Source organism: Tamandua tetradactyla, chromosome 14, assembly GCF_023851605.1.
Source record: "Tamandua tetradactyla isolate mTamTet1 chromosome 14, mTamTet1.pri, whole genome shotgun sequence".
Lineage (NCBI taxonomy): Eukaryota > Metazoa > Chordata > Mammalia > Pilosa > Myrmecophagidae > Tamandua > Tamandua tetradactyla.
In genome coordinates, this window is record NC_135340.1 from 67287684 (window position 1) to 67311490 (window position 23807).

The 23807-nt window shown below is 37.3% G+C and overlaps 1 protein-coding gene and 1 pseudogene across 12 annotated transcripts in view; one reads left to right on the forward strand and one right to left on the reverse strand.

Annotated features, from left to right (window-relative positions):
* The window catches only part of MYO5A (myosin VA), a 278306-nt gene that overhangs the window by 123616 nt on the left and 130883 nt on the right, over positions 1 to 23807 (reverse strand). For 10 of the 12 annotated variants that reach the window (XM_077127922.1, XM_077127921.1, XM_077127920.1 and 7 more), the window contains 2 exons: positions 11275 to 11431; positions 4366 to 4509 (listed from right to left, as the gene is read on the reverse strand). In XM_077127922.1, coding sequence (XP_076984037.1) covers positions 4366 to 4509; positions 11275 to 11431 — 301 coding nt within the window. The other 2 variants (XM_077127928.1, XM_077127929.1) reach the window with 2 other exon arrangements.
* Positions 7798 to 8337, forward strand: LOC143656519 (chromobox protein homolog 3 pseudogene; annotated as a pseudogene).

Consider the following 23807-nt stretch of genomic DNA (forward strand, 5'->3'; position numbering starts at 1 on the left):
TATCAGGAGGAAAGAGTCACCTGCATCAGTTTTCCCTGAGGGTGAGACCCAGTAGGTTGAAAGACTTTCCTGTGAAGTCTCTGGACTCTGTTTTTCTTATCCTGCCTAATGTGTGGCACTTGTCTGCCTACAGGTCCCACCAGCATAAGATGATGTGGTACCTTTAACTTTGGCAGACTCTCCCTGCTGGGGGTGTGGTGGAGACAGAGGAGAGGTTGTTGGCTGGCTTTAACGGCTTCAAATTTCCAAGCCATGGGGTCTGAATTCTTGGAGGGAGGGATTCCACTTGAGTTGGGCCTCAACCCTCCCCTGAGGAAGGCACAGTCTCCAGACAAGCTCTCGAACAAGCTTGTTTCTGCCTATGCCTGGGGCAGTTGCAGCCTGAAAAGCTCTGTCACTCTATCCAAAGGCAGTCAAGCCTTTATAGAAACACAGCCACAAAAATCTCTGTTTCTTTTTTTTTCTTTTTTTGTCAGCCCTGCCCCCTCGGCTCCAGGGCAAAATTCAGCAACCTCTGCTTTGACCAGGTTCACCTGAGCTGGGGGCTTATTTTAAATAGTCAGAATTTGTGAATTAATTCCACACTTGAAGTTTAGTTTTGCTCAGCCCGTGCTGCTGGTAAAGTCCCTTTTCTTTCCCCTCTGGGAAGCAGCCTGTGGGGGAGGGGCGCCGGCCGCCACGGATTGGGTAACTCACGGTTATGGGGGGCTCACAGCCAGTCCAGCTGGTCCAGACTGGGGTACTCTGTGTGTCTGGTCACTGATGTGGCCCCAGCAGTTGTTCTGTATTGTTCCTGGTTATTTAGTAGCTGCTCTGGAGGACAAAATAAGTCCCACACCTCGCTAAGCCGCCATCATGGTCCTGACCTCCTGACAGTAATGCTTTTGAACTAGTGAATAGTCTGATGTATGGCCACTGTCATGTGAAATCAGTGTTTTGTGGGTAAGCTAAAACTATTTTTTACATGCTCAATACTATTTTCTAATGCTATCTTTGATTCATGGTCTTCCTAGCACTTTGACTTAAAAAAGAATACACCATCTTTTCATATTTTAGACTGGACCACCTACTGTAATTCTACTGTTTGTAAGAAATTCACAAATGTACTAATATCATTTATATAATTTTAGTTTATATGTTGTAAAATTAATAACAATATTTTATAAAATAGGAAATAAATCATATATAAATTTATAATTCTAAGCTCATTTTTACTAGTTTCAGACAGTCTTGTTCCAAATACATACTTTATAAAATACATTGTAATAATATATTCATATAAAACCTAATCTTTATGCTCTATCATCAAATCCCTGAATTGTGCTATTGAATTCTATATTTAATAACTGAATTCATCATATCCAATTGAATTCTGTGTTCAGTTGGCTAAAGAACAATGCTAATAAGATAAAGGTCAGGTTTGAGCCCCAAAGAGGGCTGATGACTAGTAAAGAAAACATGTCCCAAAAATAAAAACACTGAACAATTTACCAATATACCAATGATACCAATATATCAATGATCACAAGAATGACTAGGCAAGACATCAGGTGGTTCTGCACACAGACAACTAGAAACACAGTTGATGTGGAGAAATGCCTTGATCATCTTTGCACATGAAGGACAAGATAAAATGTCCTTTTACTGGGGAACAGGGCGAGTTGCTTCAAAGTCTCTAAACAAGGCCTTACCACTTTGTATTAAGAATTATTAGTCTACTGTCACTTAACTGACCATGGGCCATCTTTCCTACCACCTCATCTTTAATCGCTTACCTCAAATCTTTATTATGTGGACTAAATCTTCTCTTATCTACCTATGTTTCACCCATTCTTTTTTCTAGCTACTAAACTACATCATTTTTTAAATCTATACAAGTATGCATGTGTGGGTAGTAGCACTGCTCTGTGGGTACCTAGATATTAAAACAATGGGGGAGGGTGAATACTGCCTTACTATACAAATCAAGAATTATACTTTAGGTGGCCACAAATCAAGCACACCCCCAAAGTGAAAGCATCAAAACTCTATATTGTTTAATACATATTTACAGAATGAATTGCCATGGTAGCTGCAGACTGTCCAAACTTACAATTCTTGGTATGTCCCAGACTCTCTAAGCCATGATAGATTTGGGGAATAAAAGTTGCAAATCCTGCTACATGGCAGTGCAGGGGTATTTAAACCTCAGTGCAGTGGGTATACAGTTACAGGACTAAGAAAACCCTAGATTTCACGCCATGAGGCATGCAGTAAGTCAACAGGAGCCTTCTACTAGGAGCTTTCCAGTGACAAATCCACACTCCTTAGTTTATCTGCAAATATGTAAATGTATGCCTGCTAATGTCATGTGTAATATTTCACTCTTTCAGATAAACAAGGACCAAGAGCGCATATGTGAATACAAATCCTACACAGATGCATCAGTATAATGTCTATCAACTGAGTGTGTTATTTAACAGAAGTTCACAATGGCTGTGCAAAATTTTTTTTTAATCTTCACTATTGTATCTAAGCAACATTGCATTCTAAGAGAGGTTAAAAAGTAAAGAAAGAGTGCAAAGGAGAACCTAAGTCTACTGATATTTATAACCAAGAGTCACTCCCAGAGAACCTCTTTGGTTGCTCAGATGTGGCCTTTCTCTCTAAGCCAAACTGGCAGGTGACTTCACTGCCCTCCCCCCTATGTGGGACATGACTCCCTCTCCCTGGCAACATGGCTGGGACCTGGCATCATGGGAATGAGAAAGCCTTCTTGACAAAAAGGGTAAGAGAGAAATGAAACAAAGTCTCAGTGGATGAGAGATTACAAACAGAGTCGAGAGGTTTTCCTGTAAGCTATTCTTACACATTATATAGATATCCCTTTTTTTTTTAGTTTATGGTATATTGGAGTAGCTAGAGGGAAGCACCTGAAACAGTTGAACTGTATTCCAGTAGCCTTGATTCTTGAAGACAGAATATCTCTATCGTTTTTACAGTGTGACTATGTGATTGTGAAAACCCTGTGTCTGATGTGCCCATTATCCAGGGTATGGACAGATGAGTAGGAAAAAAAAGGATGAAAAATAAATAAATAATATGGGGAGATAAACGGTAAAAATTGAGATTGAAATACTGTGGGTCAATGAGAGGGCAGGGTAAGGGGTATGGGGATATATGAGTTCTTTTTTCTTTCCTTTTCATTTCTTTTCTGGAGTGATGCAAACGTTCTAAAAATGATCATGGTGATGAATACACAACTCTTATAGTCAGGTTCATGTCTCAACTTGGACAGGTGGTGGCGCCGGCTGTCTGACTGGGCAAGTAATGACTTGTTTGTGGCTACAAGGACATTTCATGGACTTATATCATGACCACGTTGGTGGCATCAACAGTTGACTGCATTTGCAATCAGCTAAGGGGAGTGTCTCCTGCAATGAGCAATGCTCAATCTAATCAACAAAAGGCTTTTAAAGGAGAGAGAGAGACTCACTTTTCCTGCTTCAACCAGCCAGCCTCTTGTGAGAGTTTGTTGAGGCCCCTCCTTGGAGCTGCCAGCTCACAGCCTGCCCTATAGACCGTGGATTCTTACATCCCCATGGTTGCCTAGGCAGCTTCTCCTGAAAGTTTGTTGAGGACCTTCACTGGAGCTGCCAGTCTGCCGCCTGCCCTACAGATCCTCTTGCACTCTTACATTCCCATGGTTGCCAGCCAGCCTCCCCTGAGAGTTCACTGAGGACCTTCACTGGAACTGCCAGCTCATGGTTTGCCCTACAGACCTTGGACTCTACATCCCCATGGTTATGTGAAACACATTTATAAATTTTGTATTTACAGATATCTCCTGCTGAATCTGTTTCTCTAGAGAACCCTAGCTGACACCATAAGTATGTGATGATGTTGTGAGCCACTGATTGTATAATATGGTTGGACTGTATATATGTAGATACTTAATACAAACATATATTTTTTAAAGTTAGGAAAGAGGACAAGGATTTTTTTTTCTTAAACTGAAGGCAAACTGTTAACTTACTGAATTTATAGACCATTACCCTATCAAAGTGGGAAATAAGATAGAAAAGATGAAACTAATTTTAACTAAGCACCTCCTTTTAACTAAGCTCTTCCTATAAGAATATGCAGGAAAAATTAAAAAACGTTAACCTAAATAAGTGTTCAGTCCCCAAATTATTAGTTCAATGACTAATGACTCCCCTGTCTCTAACAGGTTCCATTTTACACTCATTAGTCCAATTGTAGTTTGTAGTGATGTTATCATGACATACTTAAGAGCACCTGGAAGTAAAATGCACAAAAACAAGCATACGCTCTGAATTATATAGTAATCTAAAACAAGGCCATATATGTACACGCCCGGCTTACCTGGAACACCACTCTGGATTTCTCTAAGAGGTAAGTTCTCATATTGGCACCAATAATTCGATACCTTTTATCAAAACCAATCTCAATATACTTCCCAAAACGGCTGCTATTATCATTCCTGGTTGTTTTAGCATTTCCAATTGACTAAGAAGCAAGAGAGAAAACAGGACTTCAGAAGTGCAATTCATGGCATGACATTTACAAGATTTGTTGAGGGAGAGAAAGTAAAAACACAATTTTTTAAAAATAATTATTTTAAGAACAGAATCAATTTTGCCCCTGCAGGTACTGGCATATATTTTGTCCACCACACAACTACATAGATATTATGTTAATAGTTCTTATCTGTCTTGTTACTCTCACAAAAATGATTTTCAGAAACAGCAAACCTGAGCCCAGCAGTTGGGAGATTTTCATATACCATTTAAGGCAACTTAACACAGTCATTCATGCCAGCAAAGCAGAATGGATGGGGTTAGGAGTTGCCAGGCATTAGCCCTCTTGGTTAAACATCAAGGTTTTGATTTCTAGAAAGAATTAGTCTGTTTTATATAAAAAAGCTAGTTAAAGCACAATTAACATATTCCTGGAAACGTGGCTCTTTCATTCAGGGTCTCTTTAATCAGAAGTTCTTGTCATCTTATCTTGTAGTAACCTGAGCCCAGTTCAATTGTGTATCAGTATTATCCACTCAAATCAAATGCCATTTTCAGAAAGAATAAAATTTGGTTTTGGATTTTGGCAGTTTTAGTGACTCCAGAAAAATATGTCCTCAACCTTAATATATTCCTGTGGGTATGAAACTATTGTAAATAAGACCTTTTGGTGAGGCCCAGTTGAATTGGGATGAGCCTTAATTCTATTACAGAAGATCGAAGTCAACAGAACTAGGAAGAGGAAGGAGAAGCCAAGAGAGGCGGCCTTGTGCCTTGCCATGTGACAGAAAAGCCAAGGACCAAGGTTCCCTGGCAACTAGCTCCAAAATGCAGTCTTTGGGGAGAAATCATTATCTTGATGATGCCTTGATTTGGGATTTGCCTAGCCTCAAAATCATGAGCCAATAAATTCCCATTGTGTAAGCCAACCTGTTGTATGGTATTTGTTTTAGAAGCCGGGGAACAGAAACAATAGCTGTATCTAACTTGCAAAACATCTGCTATAGAATGAAGAGAATGTAACTTTCTGTTAAATTTTTCATACAACCATAAACAGTTAAATGGCATATATACTGCTTTCTGATTTAGATAATGTGTTTTTATAAATTTTTCTTTTAAGGCAAAGCAGACAAAAAGGTGGTTAGAAAAGCAACTGTTCACATAATTCATATATTAAATTAAAAGCTAATTTCATATAAGATTAAACTCTTTTACTTGTGCAAAGCCTGTGACCATCTGGGCTAGTATACTGAAACCATAACAGAAAGGAAGATGTGAAAATGCTCTGGAGTGTTAAAGGGTGATACAAATATAAATAACGAGAACAGTAACCATATAGTTACAAAAGTCAACACATTAGGTTCTCTGGTCAAAGAAAATGCATAGTCACTCTCTGAAATAGAGGGCATGTACTAACCTATTTTGTTTTGACAATGCAATATTTCAGATGAACAGTTTAAATGCATATGTAGAAAAGTAAGAATAACTGGAGGATGTTAATGCCCAAGAAAATTTAACCTACTCAAAAATTTACTCAGATATTTTCTGTCTTAATATTACAAAAAACACAAGATAAAGTCTCCACACATTTCATCTATTTTTCTTTTAATTAGAAAAGGAAATTAATGATAAATGCGTTATTTTCTGTCAGCATAATATATTCTATCAAAGAGGAGATGAAGGGTTAAATGCAGTAGAAGTAGTAGCAGTAGTATTATTTAGTGAGTGCTTACTAGGTACTGTTCTAAGCACTTTCTTGCCAGTGGATGAGCAAGGTAGGGAAGGGCGGTTCACAGTTTCTCCTCCCTCTCTCACTCTTATCCCATCTTCCATATGTCATGTTTCTCCCAATTACTCAGGGTGGGGACCAGGTGGCCAGCCTGAGAAAGCTAAACTACCCTCTGTGAGAAGAGATAGTAAGGAAGCTAGGGTCAAAACAGATCCTTTGTCTCTCCATAAAGTATATTTAAACATAAAGCAAAGAATAGTCAAAGTAGCAAACAGAAGATCAAGGACATGGTTATCAGATAAGGCCCTACTACCAACTCGTCATCATTTCATCTCTCTCAGAAGGCTTAGTGTCTCCAAGTGAAATTGAATGGAATGGATGTTTCTTCTCAAAAATAAATATATATGAAAAAAAGTAATAATAATAAAAATAAATAAACATATATATGATTTTAATCCCTGAACCTGATATGGAAAGAAGGGTCTCTATATAAAAACCTTTTGTTCATTTCCCCTAATTTCTCCCTCTGCCTTATAAATACTATATTCATGATAGCCTTTCGTAATGCTATGTTCATTTTAATGAGCAAGAGACTGCTAAAGGAAGGGAGGAATTTTATGATCCTAATTTACTATTGATTTTAGCCCAAATGTTTAGTAAGTTACTCTTCTTTACTAAGCAGAGACCAGAATCTTTAATTATGGTTATTGAAGATGAAAAAGAATCTATTAAGACCCAGTCTGCCCCAGAATCTTTCCTGCCCTCATCTGAGGATGAAAATTTCGAGGAGAAAAGGGAGAAAAAGAAAATGTGAGGAAACAGGGCAATAAGAATAATTTCCTTGTGCATCATTCAAATATTATAAAAGGAGCATATGCTGAAGATGAGGAGCTTGTTTTCTTCAGGATAATATGTAAATCCCTTTAGTCACTGGACTATGATGTTAATTATGTTTGATGTTCATTATCCAACTAGAAATTTCAGCAGCTCATGGGAGACCTAGACATCTTTTTTTTTTTAATAGCACATTAAAAGGCTCTAATATAGATGTATAGTCTTGAAGCAGGTTTAAAGTTACAAATTTTTGAGGCTACATAAACAATATTTTACCTACATTTTCTTCCTATATCACAGCCCCTTTGTCAACATTCTTCAGCCCCATATTCCTTTTTTTTCTGCATGAGCAGGCATTGGGAACTGAACCCGGGTCTCCAGCATGGCAGGTGAGAACTCTGCCTGCTGAGCCACTGTGGCCCACCCCCTCATATTCATTTTAACCTTTCAAATTGGGATGCCCACTTTTGCAGTTGTTGAAAACTAGTTCTCCAACTCTTTATCAAGCTTTTTTAAATCTAAATTCCAGTAAATGGACTAAATAATAATATAGAAGGAAGTAGAGCAAAGGATAACTGATACTCTTATCTTTGTTTAACCCCAGCAAATGGCAAACTCCTTATAAATATATATTAAAAAGTAATATCTGGCAGATCTGGAACCTAGAGGAGCTCGGAGGCAGTGAATAATAGCTCTTCAAGTCTACAATAAAAAATGGCCTCCAATAAAACCACATTGCAAAAAATAGGAAAGAAGCAGAATGGAAAGGGCAAAAAGTTGAAGAGGCAAAGACTGAAGAATACGTGGTAGAAAAAGTACTGGATTGACAAATAATGAATGGGAAGTTGGAGTATTTCCTGAAGTGAAAGGGATTTACAAATATTGACAACATTTGGGGGCCTGAAGAAAATTTAGATTGCCTAGAGTTAACTGAAGTATTTCTTAATTCTCAAAAAGCTGGTAAAGAAAAAGATGATACAAAAAGAAAATCTTTATCTGACAATGAATCTGATGACAGAAAATCAAAGAAGAAAAGAATTACTGCCAACAAACCAAGAGGCTTTTGCTAGAGGTCTTCATCCTGAATGCATAATTGGTGCCAAAGATAGCAGTGAAGAATTAATGTTTCTCATGGAACGGAAAGATTCAGATGAAGGAGACTTGGTGCTAACAGAAAAAGCAAACATGAAGTGTCCTCAAATTCTAATTGCTTTTTATAAAGAGAGACTAACTTGGCATTCTTGTCTAAGTTAATGCATAGCTTTATATATATATTTACATATATACACATATACATATATGTATTCTAATGGAAGTCAAGTGTGCTGTTTGTTTTGGAGCAGAATTATTAGGGGAGTTGTTAGTTTTTTTGGGGGGGGTACTGGTTTTGTTATATTTTTACATCAATAACACTGGTTACTTTGAACAAATAAAAGCCTTCTGTAGTTGCATCATTTATCAGAAAAGAACATTTGATACCATGGTATATTATTTCCTTTGCATTAGAGAACAGTTTTTCTAAATGTGGGGATAATTTCCATAGTCATTACTGAATCAGAACTTATGTTTAGCCACATAGATGCCTAAGGAGATCATTCTGGGTTTTTTTGTTTATTTGTGGGTGTGCACGTGTGTATAAATTCATACGACATTTTTATTTTGTATTATTTTTTACATTCATAGAAAAAAAATCAATTAAAAAAAAACAGAATTTGACAAACATAGATAAATCCATGGTGCTTCTATAATGCCATCATTCTGAGCAAGAAATAACTTCAAGTTAAACTGAAAATTTTCCTAAAGTCATAAACTTTCAAACCAAATAGACAATTTAGTAATTAACTGGACAATTTAAATAAAATATAAATAATTTAAATTATATAATTTAAAGCAGCCCAGAGCAAAATCCATGTCTATATCTTTAGTCAAATAAATGTAAAATATTTGCAAAACTCTGAGAAGAAACTCTACCACAACCAATAATCTCCCCATCCAGATGAGAAGACAAGGTAAACATGGTTGTGTTTCCATCAGCCAACCAAGGCTTAGTTAAAAGGCCATTTAAAGGTTCCTTCTAGAGCATCACCCCTTTATGGAAAGTTAAAAATCCCTGTGTTGTATTGATTAAAAATGTGATGATTCATAGAAACCTAATCAGATGGTTAAAGATGTTGCAATTTAAGACTTGTTGGCGTAAATGGATAAACAGACTAGTAATCTAAACTGCTGACCTTCATATTTTTGTTTACCCCCAACGTATTCCTTACATGTAGGCTCAATCTTTTCAGTATTTGGGTTACTGGTTCAGTAGAAGCCAGGAAAAACAATAATTTCATTGTAATCAGAATGTTACCCAACTGCATATCGTTCCATTTATTGTAAATACTGGTGAACAGTGGCCAATAGTTTTATATTTTTAAAAAAAGTAATAACTGTAGCCATTCTATATTTTTAGTTTATTCCAATTAACACAACCCAAATCTGTGTTATATAAAATCCAACATAGCTATTTTTTGAAAGGAAATATAACAGTCATAAAATTATTCATTCAACCTTTGAAATACTCTGAGTGATTCTATACGTAAGTTGCTAACTTCAAATTCTACTATTATATGGTATAGGCCTAGAACAGATAGATGGGCTTCTCTGACGCCATTCCTAACAAGAACTTTGGGTATTTCAATAATAGGGATCAGAATGGCACAAACTGTTGCCATGAATTTGTTGTTATGACCAAAAACAGTTAAAACAACGATAGGAAGCAAAGCCCTGTTATTTTCTGACCGTAAAACAAAAACTGGCCCAACAAATTGTATTTCCCTAACATTAATACCAGTGATATCCAGCACTATACCTGCAGCTCAAATTCTTTCAAAATATTCATATTTCCTTAAAATCTCCACCATTCTCCATTGGTGGAGGGTGGTCCATATCATTTCAGAAATTTTCCAGATTCCTTTCCATAATGAGTCCAACTCAGGAGGCCTCTCAACTTCCATGGCATGTCTTGGCCTTTTGATCCCATGAACAGAAGTCCTGCTGCTCTAGGGGACAGTCCTATAGGCAAGGGGTCACAGCATTCTGTAATGTCACACACAGCACTGCAAACCAGACACAATTACCTCTGGACAGATAATGCAAAAACCACTTGTACCACAGGTGCACCAGGCCAGTTCTAACTCCATCTGTGTTTGGGTGACAAATAAGGCTTGACAAAGGAAAAAAAAACAGAAATAAAAATGCTCGCTTTTTGACGTGATTTGAATTTTTAACAAGAAAGGTTTGTTTCTGCACGTCCAAACTCATTTCTCTCCATCTAATGGGACTTCTTACAAAATATAACTTTTCTAAAATCATATTAACAGACAAATAGTTTTCTAGTTACAAACACTTCATACTCAAATTCTCACTCATACAACTAGTTCACTTTTCTTTGGAATAAGTATTTCTACTTTTAAAAGGATATGCTTTCATAGTTTTCCCTCTTATAAATTTATTGATATTAAATTTCTTTTTCTAACCTAAAGTTATGGGATGTACTTGACAAAACAAAAAAATACATAAATGTTTACAAATGTATTGCTTAAGTTTATAATGATCAAATATGGAAAAAAATGTTTAGCTAAACAGGTTGGAATAAGTTCAGAAAATGAAATGTTGGCAAAGGCATTATGAAACTCATTCACATATGAGCATAGTGAATTGTACATTTTTGAACGAACATAAATAAGAACTCAGAATCGGGGGGAAATTAGTAACCTGTACAAGAAGTACTAGATATGAGTCAAGTAACTAGGAGAAAAGAAACTTTATAAGAAGAAGCACTGCTTCATCAGTGATAGGATTATATTATTATTATTATAAAATAATATTTATATAATATATATTATTATATAAATATATAAAGTAATTATTTATAATATTTATAAATAATATATTATTTATTTATTATAAAAAATAAATAAATGCAGGATTATGGACTAAAGCAGTTGTTCTACAGCTGGGCTTTACTGAAAATGTCTTCCTTACCGAATTTTTACTTTTTCTAGATTTCTAGGAATTATTTTCCTATTTTTATTGGCTAGGAGATTTCAAAATTTCAGGCAAGTGTTGGGTCAATAAATTTTTTGGCATGTTTTATTAACAAGAGAAGACAACACAGTAAAAAGGTCAAGGATGCTGCTATCTTACCTCCATGATGGGGTTGGAGGCCAAGACTTTTTCCTCAACATTGGCCTCACTGGCAGAACCACTCACAGTTGCAAAGTACCGCATAGCATACTTAGCTGAGACTGTTTTTCCTGCCCCAGATTCTCCACTTACAATGATGGACTGATTTCGTTCATCTCTGCAAAACAAAGAAGAGTAACTTCCAGTGGTGCCCACTTCTAAATGTGATTAACAATATTTTCTCTCTGTTCTCATCAGTCATATACAGTGAGTTTCTGCTGGTTCATACATGCAACAATGTGGAAAGAAACTTAAGACTATTTTCTAATAAGAATAATTACTTCTAAGTTAACAATGAACAGAGAGGGAGAAGATATCAACATTAAATTAGAGAGCTAAGTATGACTCTGTACTAGAGGGCCTCTGAATTTTTTTGTATATATATCAAACATTCTATTTTTAGGGGATTACCATGGAGAGTATCTTACAGTATTGTCAACTACCTCTGAAGAGAAAGGAGATGATCTTTGGAGATGCAGAAAAAGAATGTAGAAGAAAATTCTATTTAATTATAATGACTGAAACCATTTTTAAATTAAACTATACTTCATACTGTCCACTGGCTAAAAGCCCATAAAGAGGTGACTCCCACAATCTCCAGCTCTTACTACACTATCTCATCACCAGAGCAAATGGTCCACTTGCCAGATGGTTTCACTCAAATATGTCTAACAATTTATGTCTGAAAATGCAGTATGGAATGCTATTAGTATTAATAAGACCAAAAGCTAGTGTTGACCTAGTATTGATCTTCTCAGAATTCAAAAACTAGCTACTATTACACCTTTAATTTGAAATACTGTTGAGCAACAGTAACTCAGTGGCAGAGTTCTTGTCTGCCATGCCAGAGACCTGGGTTCAATTCCTGATGCCTGCCCATGTAAAAAAAAAAAATGTATTGACACATCTTAACTCACAAACAGTCCACACATGTTATACAATCAATGGTTCACAACATCATCACAAATTTGTATGCTGCTCACCATGATCAATTTTAGAACACTGTATCACCCAGAAAAAGAAATGACGAGTAAAAATTCATACATCCCATACACCTTACCCCTCCCTCTCATTGACTACTAGTATTTCCATATATCCAATATACCCAATTTATTTTACCCCTTAACCCCCCCTACTGTTTTTTATTCATATTTTTTCCCTCATCTGTCCTACCTTAAATAAAAGGAACATTAGAACACAAGGTTTTCAGAATCACACAGACACATTTTAAAAACTGTATGGTTATACAGTTCTCCTTAAGAATCAAGGCTAGTGGAACACAGTTCAACAGTTTCAGATTCTTTCCTCCAGCCATTCCAATATACCATAAACTAAAAAGGGATATCTATATAATGTGTAAGAATAGCCTCCAGGGTAACCTCTCAACTCTGAAATTTCTCAGGCACTAAAATTTTATTTTGTCTCATTTCTCACTTTCCTCTTATGGTTGAGAAGGCTTTCTCAATCCCTTGATGCTGGGTTCTTTCTGGCTCATCTCAGAAGTTCTTTCCCATGTTTCCAAAGAGATTTATACCCCTGGGAGTCATGCCCCCACATAGAGGGAGGGCAGTGAGTTCACCCGGCGAGTTGGCTTAGACAGAGGCCATGTCTGAGCAACAAAAGAGGTTCTCTGGGGGTGACTTTTAGGTATAATAATAAGTAGACTTAGTCTCTCCTTTGCAGGAATAAGTTTCAGAGGGGTGAACCCCAAGATTGAGGGCTCAGTTTATTGATTTGGTTGTCCCCACTGCTTGCAAGAATATCAGAATTCTCCAAATGGGGAAGCTGAATTTTTCCACCTTTCTCCCCAGTCCCCCAGGGGGACTTTCTATCTTCTTTATCTTTGATACCCAGCACCAATTCCGGAGCCTGACATATCACAAATGCTCAATAAATGTTTACTGACCATAAGTAAATAGAACCTCAATGAACAAGCAAGCCTGGGAATATATCTTCCTGCTCTGGCTATGATTTCTACTAGAGCAAAAGTAGGAAACTTCCATTTCCTGTGACAGAACCAGCAGTCCACTTTAATTCATCACAACGGCTAATGATGTGCATTAAAGGTGGTACCGTGTACCCTATTTTACAAAGAGATTTTAAAGGCTTTTCGTGGAAATATCCTATAAGGTCACTAGATGGAAGATTCTTCCATTATGGACGATCTTTTTATCTTTTAAAAGATAAATATTTTACTCAGCAAATATTTATCAAAACCTACTATGTGCTAAACATTGTGGCAAATACTAGGGGAGCAAGTTAAATAAACCATGAGTTGTGCCCTCAAGTGGTTGAAAGTCCAGTAGAAAGGTAGGCCAGTAACTCAAGATTATAATACACATGTTCACTTGAAACAAAATTTATAGTTTTACTTATGTACAGGTAATTAATCTAATTGCTTTTCCCTTTATTTGACCCTTGTTCAAAAGAGAAAATATTAAGTTAATGTAATATGTTTTCTTCTAGAGCTTTGTTTTGACTGAGTTGACTTAAAAATGTGATTTCACTTGAGACTAATCCCTATCTCTCATTAGAGAGATGTTTTTCCACACTATTACGACTCAGAGCTGCTGTGCTCTGTCTCTCTTATTTCTGCTTTGGATTAGTTTTAAGAAGAAAAGGCAAACTCTAAAGTTGATACTAGACAATCAGTTCACATTTACAATATTTGGCTTTATTTTTGGAAAAGTAAGTATTTACTACAAAAGAGGGTACTGGCACTAGTGAATGCTGTGTTTAGAGAGGCAGCGACACTATTTAGGAAATAAAAACATGTGAATGCCCTGAAGTCATTCAATTCTGGTGAGAAGTCTATCTAATGTTAACCTGAATTTTCTATTCCATTGTACTTAGTCTATGCAATGTACAAAAATGCCATAACACAAGTAAACAACTATACTTATCAGTGTTAAAAACTGTAGTATTCTTTATACGTACTATGTTTTATCCCTACTGTAACCTTATGGAGTAAGTGGCATTCAGTAAGTTCCAAATGAGTAGCCCATATAACTGAGAATTCTGAAGACGAATCGTTTGATTTTAAATGAGGGGGATTCTAAGTGAAACTTAAGTGGAATCATGAAAGATAGAAAGAAATAAGGTAGATGAAGGAACATGAATGATCAGATAGTAGAGATCTGAATGAAGCTGATCTGGACAGGACTAGGGTGTATTAGAATACATGGTAAAGGATAATACTGCCAGAGGGGCGGGCCAAGATGGCGGCTTAGCAATGTGCGCGTTTTAGTTCGTCCTCCAGAACTACTACTAAAGAACCAGAAACAGTACAGAACAGCTCCCGGAGCCAGAACAGTGACTGGACACACAGCGTACCCCAGTCTGGACCGGCTGCAAGTCTCTGGAACTGTGAGTTCCCTAAGCTGCGGCAGCCAGTGCCGGGCGCCCCTCCCCCACAGGTGGCTTCCCGGAGGGAAAGGAAAGAAATTCTAACAGTAGCAGGGACTAAGTCCAACCAAACACCAATTGTGGCATTAATAAACAAATTCTGACTACTAAAAATAGGCCCCCAGCTCAGGTGAAACTGGTCAAGGCGGAGGTCGCTTATTGGGCTAACTGAAAAAGAGGAAAGGGAACGAAACAGGTTTTTGTGGCTGTTTCTATGGAGTCCTGGCTGCCTGTGGATTCAGTGGTGGGACTACTCGGGCTGCAACTGCCCCAGGAATAGGGAGAAACAGACTACTTTCAGGGCTATCTCCCACTTATGCCTTCCCCAGGGGAGGGGTGAAGCCCAACTCAGGTGGAATCCCTCTCTCAAGGAATTCAGACCCCAGGGCTTGGCAATTTGAAGCCATTAAAACCAGCCCACAACCTCTCCTCTGTCTCCACCACACCCCCAGCAGGGAGAGCCTTCCAAAGTTAATGGAGCCACAACATCTTTTGCTGGTGGGACCCGCAGACAGACAAGTGCCACATACTGGGCAGGATAAGAAAAACAGAGCCCAGAGACTTCACAGGAAAGTCTTTCAACCTGCTGGGTCTCACCCTCAGGGAAAACTGACGCAGGTGACTCATTCCCCTGATAGGAGGCCAGTTTAGTCCAGGAAAACCCGGCTTGAGTCTGTAATACCTATGTAGACCCTTCTAAGGGTGGGGAGGGAAAAGGCACCTTACAAGCAGGACAAGAAACAAGAAAAGAAGAACTGAAAAATTACCCTCTATTAAACAAAACTTAAGCTAGATGCCCAGAAAAAGCTGAACTGAAGGTCAAAGAAAAGATAGACAACAAACTCATCTAGCAAGAAAACCCTAGGTAAGATAAGTGAAAGCAATCTCCAGAATAAACTAATTAAGGTAATCAAATGTCTAAACACCAGCAAAAAATAACAAATCACACCAGGAAAATTGAAGATATGGCCCAGTCAAAGGAACAAACCAATAGTTCAAATGAGATACAGGAGCTGAAACAACTAATTCAGAATGTACGAACAGAAATGGAAAAACTCATCAAAAACCAAATCAATGAATTGAGGGAGGACATGAAGAAGGCAAGGAATGAACAAAAGAAGAAATGGAAAGTCTGAAAAAACAAATCACAGAACTTATGGGAATGAAAGATACAGTAGAACAGATGAAAAAAAACAATGGAAACCTACAATGGTAGATTTCAAGAGACAGAGGTTAGGATTAGTGAACTGGAGGATGGAACATCTGAAATCCAAAAGGAAAGAGAAACTATAGGGAAAAGAATGGGAAAATATGAGCAGGGGCTCAGGGAACTGAATGATAATATGAAGCACACAAATATACGTGTTGTGGGGGTCCCAGAAGGAGAAGAGAAGGGAAAAGGAGGAGAAAAACTAATGGAAGAAATTATCACTGAAAATTTTCCAACTCTCATGAAAGACCTAAAATTACAGCTCCAAGAAGTGCAGCGCACCCCAAAGAGAATAGATTCAAATAGACATTCTCCAAGACACTTACTAGTCAGAATGTCAGAGGTCAAAGAGAAAGAGAGGATCTTGAAAGCAGCAAGAGAAAAGGAATCCATCACATACAAGGGAAACCCAATAAGACTATGTGTAGATTTCTCAGCAGAAACCATGGAGGCAAGAAGACAGTGGGATGATACATTTAAATTATTAAAAAAGAAAAACTGCCAACCAAGAATTCTATATCCAGCAAAATTGTCCTTCAAAAATGAGGGAGAAATTAAAACATTTTCAGACAAAAACTCACTGAGAGAATTTGTGACCAAGAGACCAGTTCTGCAAGAAATACTAAAGGGAGCACTAGAGTCAGATATGAAAAGACAGAAGAGAGAGGTGTAGAGAAGAGTGTAGAAAGAAGGAAAATTAGATATGACATATAAAATACAAAACGCAAAATGGTAGAGGAAAGTACTACCCAAACAGTAATAACACTAAATGTTAATGGACTGAATTCCCCAATCAAAAGACAAAGACTGGCAGAATGGATTAAAAAACAGGATCCTTCTATATGCTGTCTACAGGAAACACATCTTAGACCCAAAGATAAACATAGGTTGAAAACGAAAGGTTGGGAAAAGATATTTCATGCAAATAACAACCAGAAAAGAGCAGGAGTAGCTATACTAATATTCAACAAATTAGACTTCAAATGTAAAACAGTTAAAAGAGACAAAGAAGGATACTATCTACTAATAAAAGGAACAATTCAACAAGAAGACATAGCAATCATAAATATTTATGCACCGAACCAGAATGCCCCAAAAATACATGAGGCAAACACAGCAAATACTGAAAAGGGAAATAGACACATCGACCATAATAGTTGGAGACTTCAATTCCCCACTCTCATCAATGGACAGAACATCTAGACAGAGGATCAATAAAGAAACAGAGAATTTGAATATTACAATAAATAAGCTAGACTGAACAGATATTTATAGGACATTACACCCCACAACAGCAGGATACATCTTTTTCTCAGGTGCTCATGGATCATTCTCAAAGATAGACCATATGCTGGGTCACAAAGGATAATACTGCCCATATTTTAAAACTTCAACTCCTGTGTACAACTAAAGGGAGAGATGTTTATTTGGGGCAAAATTTATATCGTGGGTAGTGCATTTCCTAACTTAACTTGTACAGTCAGTTTAGTTGAACACCTTAAGTACATGGAATCTTGAAAAGGGTATGAGATTTAGTTGGTTTGTCCAGGTTAGTGTGATGCCCCAATATATCCCAGAATAATTTCAGCATTGAATAAAGAAGTATTTACAAAGTCCCCTTGGGGGACTGGGGAAACAGGAGAAAATATTCAACTTCCCCATTTGGAGAATTTCTGATATTCTCACAAGCAGTAGGGACAAGCAAATCAACAGGCTGAGCTCTTGAATTTGGGGGTTGCCCCTAAATACCTTATTTCTGCAAAGGACAGGATAAGCCTACTTAAAGTTAGGTCTAAGAGTCACCCCTAGAGAACTTCTTTTGTTGCTCAGATGTGGCCTCTCTCTCTAAGCCGACTCAGCAGGTGAACTCACTGCCTTCCAGCCTATGTAGGACATGATTCCTAGGGGTGTAAATCTCCCTGGCAATGTGGGACAGAAATCCCAGGATGAGCCGGGAACTGTCATCAAGTGATTGAGAATATCCTCTTAACCAAAAAGGGGAAGAGAGAAATGAGACAAAATAAAGTGTCAGTGGCTGAGAAATTTCAAAGAGAGTCGAGATGCTAACCTGTAGGCTATTTTTATGCATTACATAGATATCCCTTTTTACCTTATAGTGTTCTGGGATAGCTAGAGGGAATTACCTGAAACTGTTGAGCTGTATTCCAGTAGCCTTGATCCTTGAAGGAGTTTGTATAAAGATAAAACCTTTACAATGTTGCTGTATGAATGTGAAAACCTTGTGTCTGATACTCCTTTTATCCAGGGTATGGACAGATGAGTAACAAATATGGATAAAAAATAAATAAATAATAGGGGGGACAAAGGTTAAAATAAATTGGATAGATGGAAATACTAGCAGTCCGTGAGAGGGAGGGGTACCGGGTATGGTATGATGAGTTTTTTCTTTTTAATTCTTTTCTTTTTTTTTTTTCTTTTTACATGGGCAGGCACCGGGAATGGAACCTGGGTCCTCTGGCATGGCAGGCAAGCATTCTTGCCTGCTGAGCCACCGTGGCCTGCCCTCTTTTTAATTCTTTTTCTGAAGTGAAACAAATGTTCTAAAAAATTATCATGGTGATGAATACACTACTATGTGATGATATTGCCAGCCACTGATTGTACACCATGTATGGAAAGTATGTGTGTGAAGATTTATCAATAAAAAATTAAAAAAGAAAAAAAAAGGAACATGCGGAAGGATAATTTAGGCTGAATAAAAGGTGCAGAAAAAGAATGGATGTTAATTTGAGGGAATAAATGTTATAGGGTGTGCCAGTTTGAATCTGTGGTATATCCCAGAAAAGCCATGCCCTTTAATCTTCATTTAATATTGCTGGGTGGTAGTTCGTTTATTGTTCCCATGGACGTGTGTCCCACCTAATTGTGGGTGGTGACTTTTGATTAGATGGTTTCCATGGAGATGTATCTCTATCCATTCAAGGTAGGGTAGCTTACTGGAGCCCTTTAAGAGGGAACCATTTTAGGGTGGGCCACGGTGGCTCAGCAGGCAAGAATGCTTGCCTGCCATGCCAGAGGACCCGGGTTCAATTCCCGGTGCCTGCTCATGTTAAAAAAAAAAAAAGAGGGAACCATTTTAGAAAAAGCTAGAAAGCCCATGCAGCCCGATACCTTTGGAGATGAAGAAGGAAAACACCCCTCAGGGGAGTTTCATGAAACAAGAAACCTTGAGAGAAAGCTAGCCACATGTGCTTTTCCAATTAAGAGAAAAACCCTAAAAGTTATCAGCCTTCTTGAACCAAGTATATTTTCCTGGATGCCTTAGACTGGGCATTTCTATAGCTGTGCTTTAATTTGGAAATTTTTCACAGCCTTAGAACTGTAAACTTGCAACTTAATAAATCTCCCTTTTGAAAGACCTTCTGTTTCTGGTATTTTGCTTTCCAGCAACTAGCAAACTACAACATAGGGCATATAACTGAAGTAACAAAATTAAATGAGAGAAAAAGCTTTAGAATCTCAGAGCTATATTCAAACACCAGCTCCCAGAGATCATCTATTAGCTCTCTAGCCTGAACAAGTTAATTTTCTCAGTTTACCCACTTAAAAAGCAGGGGTGGTAATGTCTGCTCTCAGGGATGTAATGAAGATTAGCAGTAACATGCCTAACACCATACTTGACACAGAACAGACATCTTAAAATGCAATTATTATTAATATAAATTAATCCACTTTTATATATCACGCATGAATTTCTCCTTATCAATAGCATAGATTATTTCAAGTGCATTTGCATTAATAGGATACTAGGCATCAAATGACAGCTGAGTCTTAGTTGTTAACAGGAAGGAGTTTATAATCTGTAACACCAGGTATTCCACTAGGTCAATGAACCTTAGGACAGAGAAGCATTCAGAGACAACATAACCAAATGAAAGAAAGGGTCAGAGACAACATAACCAAATGAAAGAAAGGGTCAGAGACAACATAACCAAATGAAAGAAAGGGTCAGAGACAACATAACCAAATGAAAGAAAGGGCCACACTAAGGAAAAACTGAGCAATAAACAGGAGTCAAGAATAATAAAACCAGCTGAGAGGCTAAAGAAGATAAAAAGGAAATTCAAACACAGGACTCCATAACAATGATGATAACAGCTTATACTTGAATATTATTTAATGTTTTTCAAAGAGGCTCTGTGTTTTTCATATAATATAATTTATACTCCTGAAGTAAGCAAGACAGACATGTTCTTCTCTTTGGAGAACTCACAGCAGAGAGGTTAGATGGCTTGTCCTAGGTTGTCCTAGGCTGAAGACTAGTGTGATAGAGGTGGGTAGTGTGGTAGACTAGTGTGGTCCATCCTTGTCCCTCTATAATCCATTCTTTTTTGGAAGCTTTACTTTTGAAATGATTTCAAAATTATAGAAAATTGCAAAAATAGTAAAAAAGAACCCCTGTATATCCTTTATCCAGATTCATCAATCATTAAGATTTTCCCAATTTGCTTTGAAAATTCTATTGCTCTTATTCTTATATTTTATGAACCATTTGAGAATGTCATATAGTCTCACATATTTAATGATGTATATATTTTATGATATTGACATATTTAGAAAATACTTCCTAACATCAAAGACATTCTCTTACATAACCACAATGATCAAAACCAGGAAATTTAATGTTGATATAATTCTAGTATCTAATCCATAGTCTATATTCCAATTTCTCAATTATCTTAGCAATGTATTCTAAATAGTTATCACACCCCATACTTTAGGATCCAGTACAGATCACTCATTGTATTTAGTAGTCATGTCTCTTTAGTCTCTATTAATCATTAAGTATTTCTTAGCCTTCCTTTTACTGCTTTGACCTTGATAGATTTGAATAGTATGGAGTAGTTATTTTTGCAGAATGCTCTTCATTTTCAGTTTGTCTCATGTTTCCTCATGATTAGATTCAGAACATGCACTTTTGGCAGGAATCTATGGTCTATTCTTAACACAGCTGTCAGATGACACAATTCCTTTGGTTCCAAACCCACAGAGGAAAAGTTATATCTGCTAGGACAGCCCACAAGGCTTTGTATGGCTGTGGTAATCGCTGTTCTCTCTGCCTAAAAGATTCTCTGCCCAGATATCTGAAGGGCTTACACTCTTCCTTTCTTCATGTTATTATTCAAAAGTCAGCTTTATTTTTTTTTATTTAATTTTTTTTTTTTTTTGCATGGGCTTCATCAGGAATCGAACCCGGGTCTCTGGCATGGCAGGTGAGAACTCTGCCTGCTGAGTCACTGTGGCCCACCCTCAGCTTTATTTTTAATGGAATTAGATAAACTGAAAATCAGTATACAAAAGTTTATATGTAAAGTAAACATCCAAGGATAGCCAGGAAAATACTGAAAAAGATACTATAAAGGGGTCTAGCTGTACCACACATTTAAACATACTATAAAGCTACTATACTCAAAACAATGTGTAATTTCCCATGCCTGCGCATGCAAAAAAAAAAAAAAAACAACCAACAACAATGTAGTACTGGTACATGAATAAACAAAGGGAAAAGGAAATAATCAAAGTCCAGAAACAGACCTGAGAACATCATAAAGGAGGCAACTCAAATAACTGGGGCAAAGATGACTTCTTAAGAAACAGTGCTAGGATAACAGGGTACCCAGTTGGAAAAAATAGATAAATTTAGATCTATACCTCACATCACACAAAGGAATAAACTCCAAATGGATCAGGGATCTAAGTGTAGAATATGAAACAATATAAGGATTTGAAGGAAATGTGGATGAATTCCTCTTTCATCTTACTGTAGGGGAAGGTCTTCTAACTCAAAATTCAGAGTTACTAAAAGTAAAGGTTAAAAAATTTGCATGGTGGGGAAAGATTCAACTTCTCCATCTGGAGAATTTCTGATACTCTCACAAGCAGTGGGGACAACCAAATCAATAGGCCAAGCCCCCAATCTTGGGGTTTGCCCCTATGAAACATTTCTGCAAAGGATAGGCTAAGCCTACTTAAAATTATGCCTAAAAGTCACCCCCAGAGAACCTCTTTCGTTGCTTAGACATGGCCTCTCTCTCTAAGTTGACACAGCAAGGGAACCCACTGTCCTCCCCTCCTACATGGGACAAGACTCCCAGAGGTGTGAATCTCCCTGGCAATGTGGGACAGAAATTCCAGGATGAGCTGGGACCCAGCATCAAGTGACTGAGTAAACCTTCTTAACCAAAAGGGGGAAGAGAGAAATAAGACAAAGTTGTCAGTGGCTGAGAGATTTCAGACACAGTCAAGAGGTTATCCTGGAGGTTATTCTTACACATTACATAGATATCCCTTTTTAGTTTTTGGTGTATTTGAGTGGCTAAAGGGAAGTACCTGGAAATGTAGAGCTGTGCTCCAGAAGACTTGTTTCTTGATGACTGTATGAAGATATAAAATTTAAAATGCGACTGTGTGATTATGAAAACCTTGTGTCTGATATTCCCTTTATCTAGGGTATGAACAGATGAGTAAAAAATAAAAAAATAATAGGGGTAACAAACGTTAAAATATTTTGGGTAGATGGAAATACTAGTGGTCAATGAGAGGGAAGTGCAAGGGGTATGGTATGTATGAGTTTTTTCTTTTTATTTCTTTTTCAGGAGTGATGCAAATGTTCTAAAAAATGATTGTGGTGATGAATATGCAACTATGTGATGATAATGTGAGTCACTGATTGTATACCATATATGGAATGTTTGTATGTTAAGACTGTTTGTATTTGTATGTTATTTTGTCAATAAAAATATTTTTAAAAATTTGTATGTGAAAAAATCCCACCATAAACAAACTCAAAAGACAACTGAAATGTAATGTTATTTCTAAATTCTGAGATACTGAGATATTTGTTTATAATCTGGTTGTTCCCTGAAACTTTGGGTATTTATGTGACACCTGAGACTCAAGAGTTCTGAAGCTATGAAAGTCAGCATTACCCCATATGGCAACTGTTGAAAAAAAAAAGCTGAAAAACCAATCAAACTTGGAATAGAGATACGAATGAAGCTAATTCGGATAAGACTAAGGTAAATTAGAATACAGGGTGAAGGATGATATGGTCCATATTTTAAAACTTCAACTTCTGTGTGAGACCAGAGAGAGAAAGACATTTATTTGGTACAAAATATATATTTTGGGAAAAAACAATTGTATTTTGGATAGCACATTATCTAATTTAACCTGTATGGTCAGCTTACTTGAACACCATAATTACATAGAATCTTGAATAGGGTAGGCGTTCTTGCTGGTTTGTACAAGCTTGTGTGATGCCCCAATATATCCCAGAATAATTTCGGCATTGAATAAAGAAGTATTTGCAAAGTCCCCTTGGGACACTGGGGAGAAAGGAGGAAATATTAAACTTCCCCATCTGGGGAATTCCTGATATTATAGCAAGCAGTGAGGATATTCAATTCAATAGGCTAAGTCCTCGATCTGGGGTTCAACCCTCTGAAACTTATTACTGCAAAGGAGAAGCCAAGCCTACTTAATAATTACGCCTAAGAGTCACACCCAGAGAACCTCTTTCGTTGCTCAGATGCGGCCTCTACAGGTGAGCTCACTGCCCTGCCCTCTATACGGGACATGACTCCCAGGGGTATAAATCTCCCTGGCAATGTGGGACAGGACTCCTGGGATGAGCAGGGCATCATGGGATTAAGAAAGCCTTCTTGGCCAAAAGGAGGAAGACAGAAACGAGACAAAATAAAGTTTCAGTGGCTGAGAGATTTCAAACAGTCGAGAGGTTATCAGGGAGGTTATTCTTACACATTATATAAATATACCTTTTCAGTTTATGGTGTATTGGAGTGGCTAGAGGGAAGTACGTGAAACTGCTGAACTGATTTCCTGATTCCTGAAGATG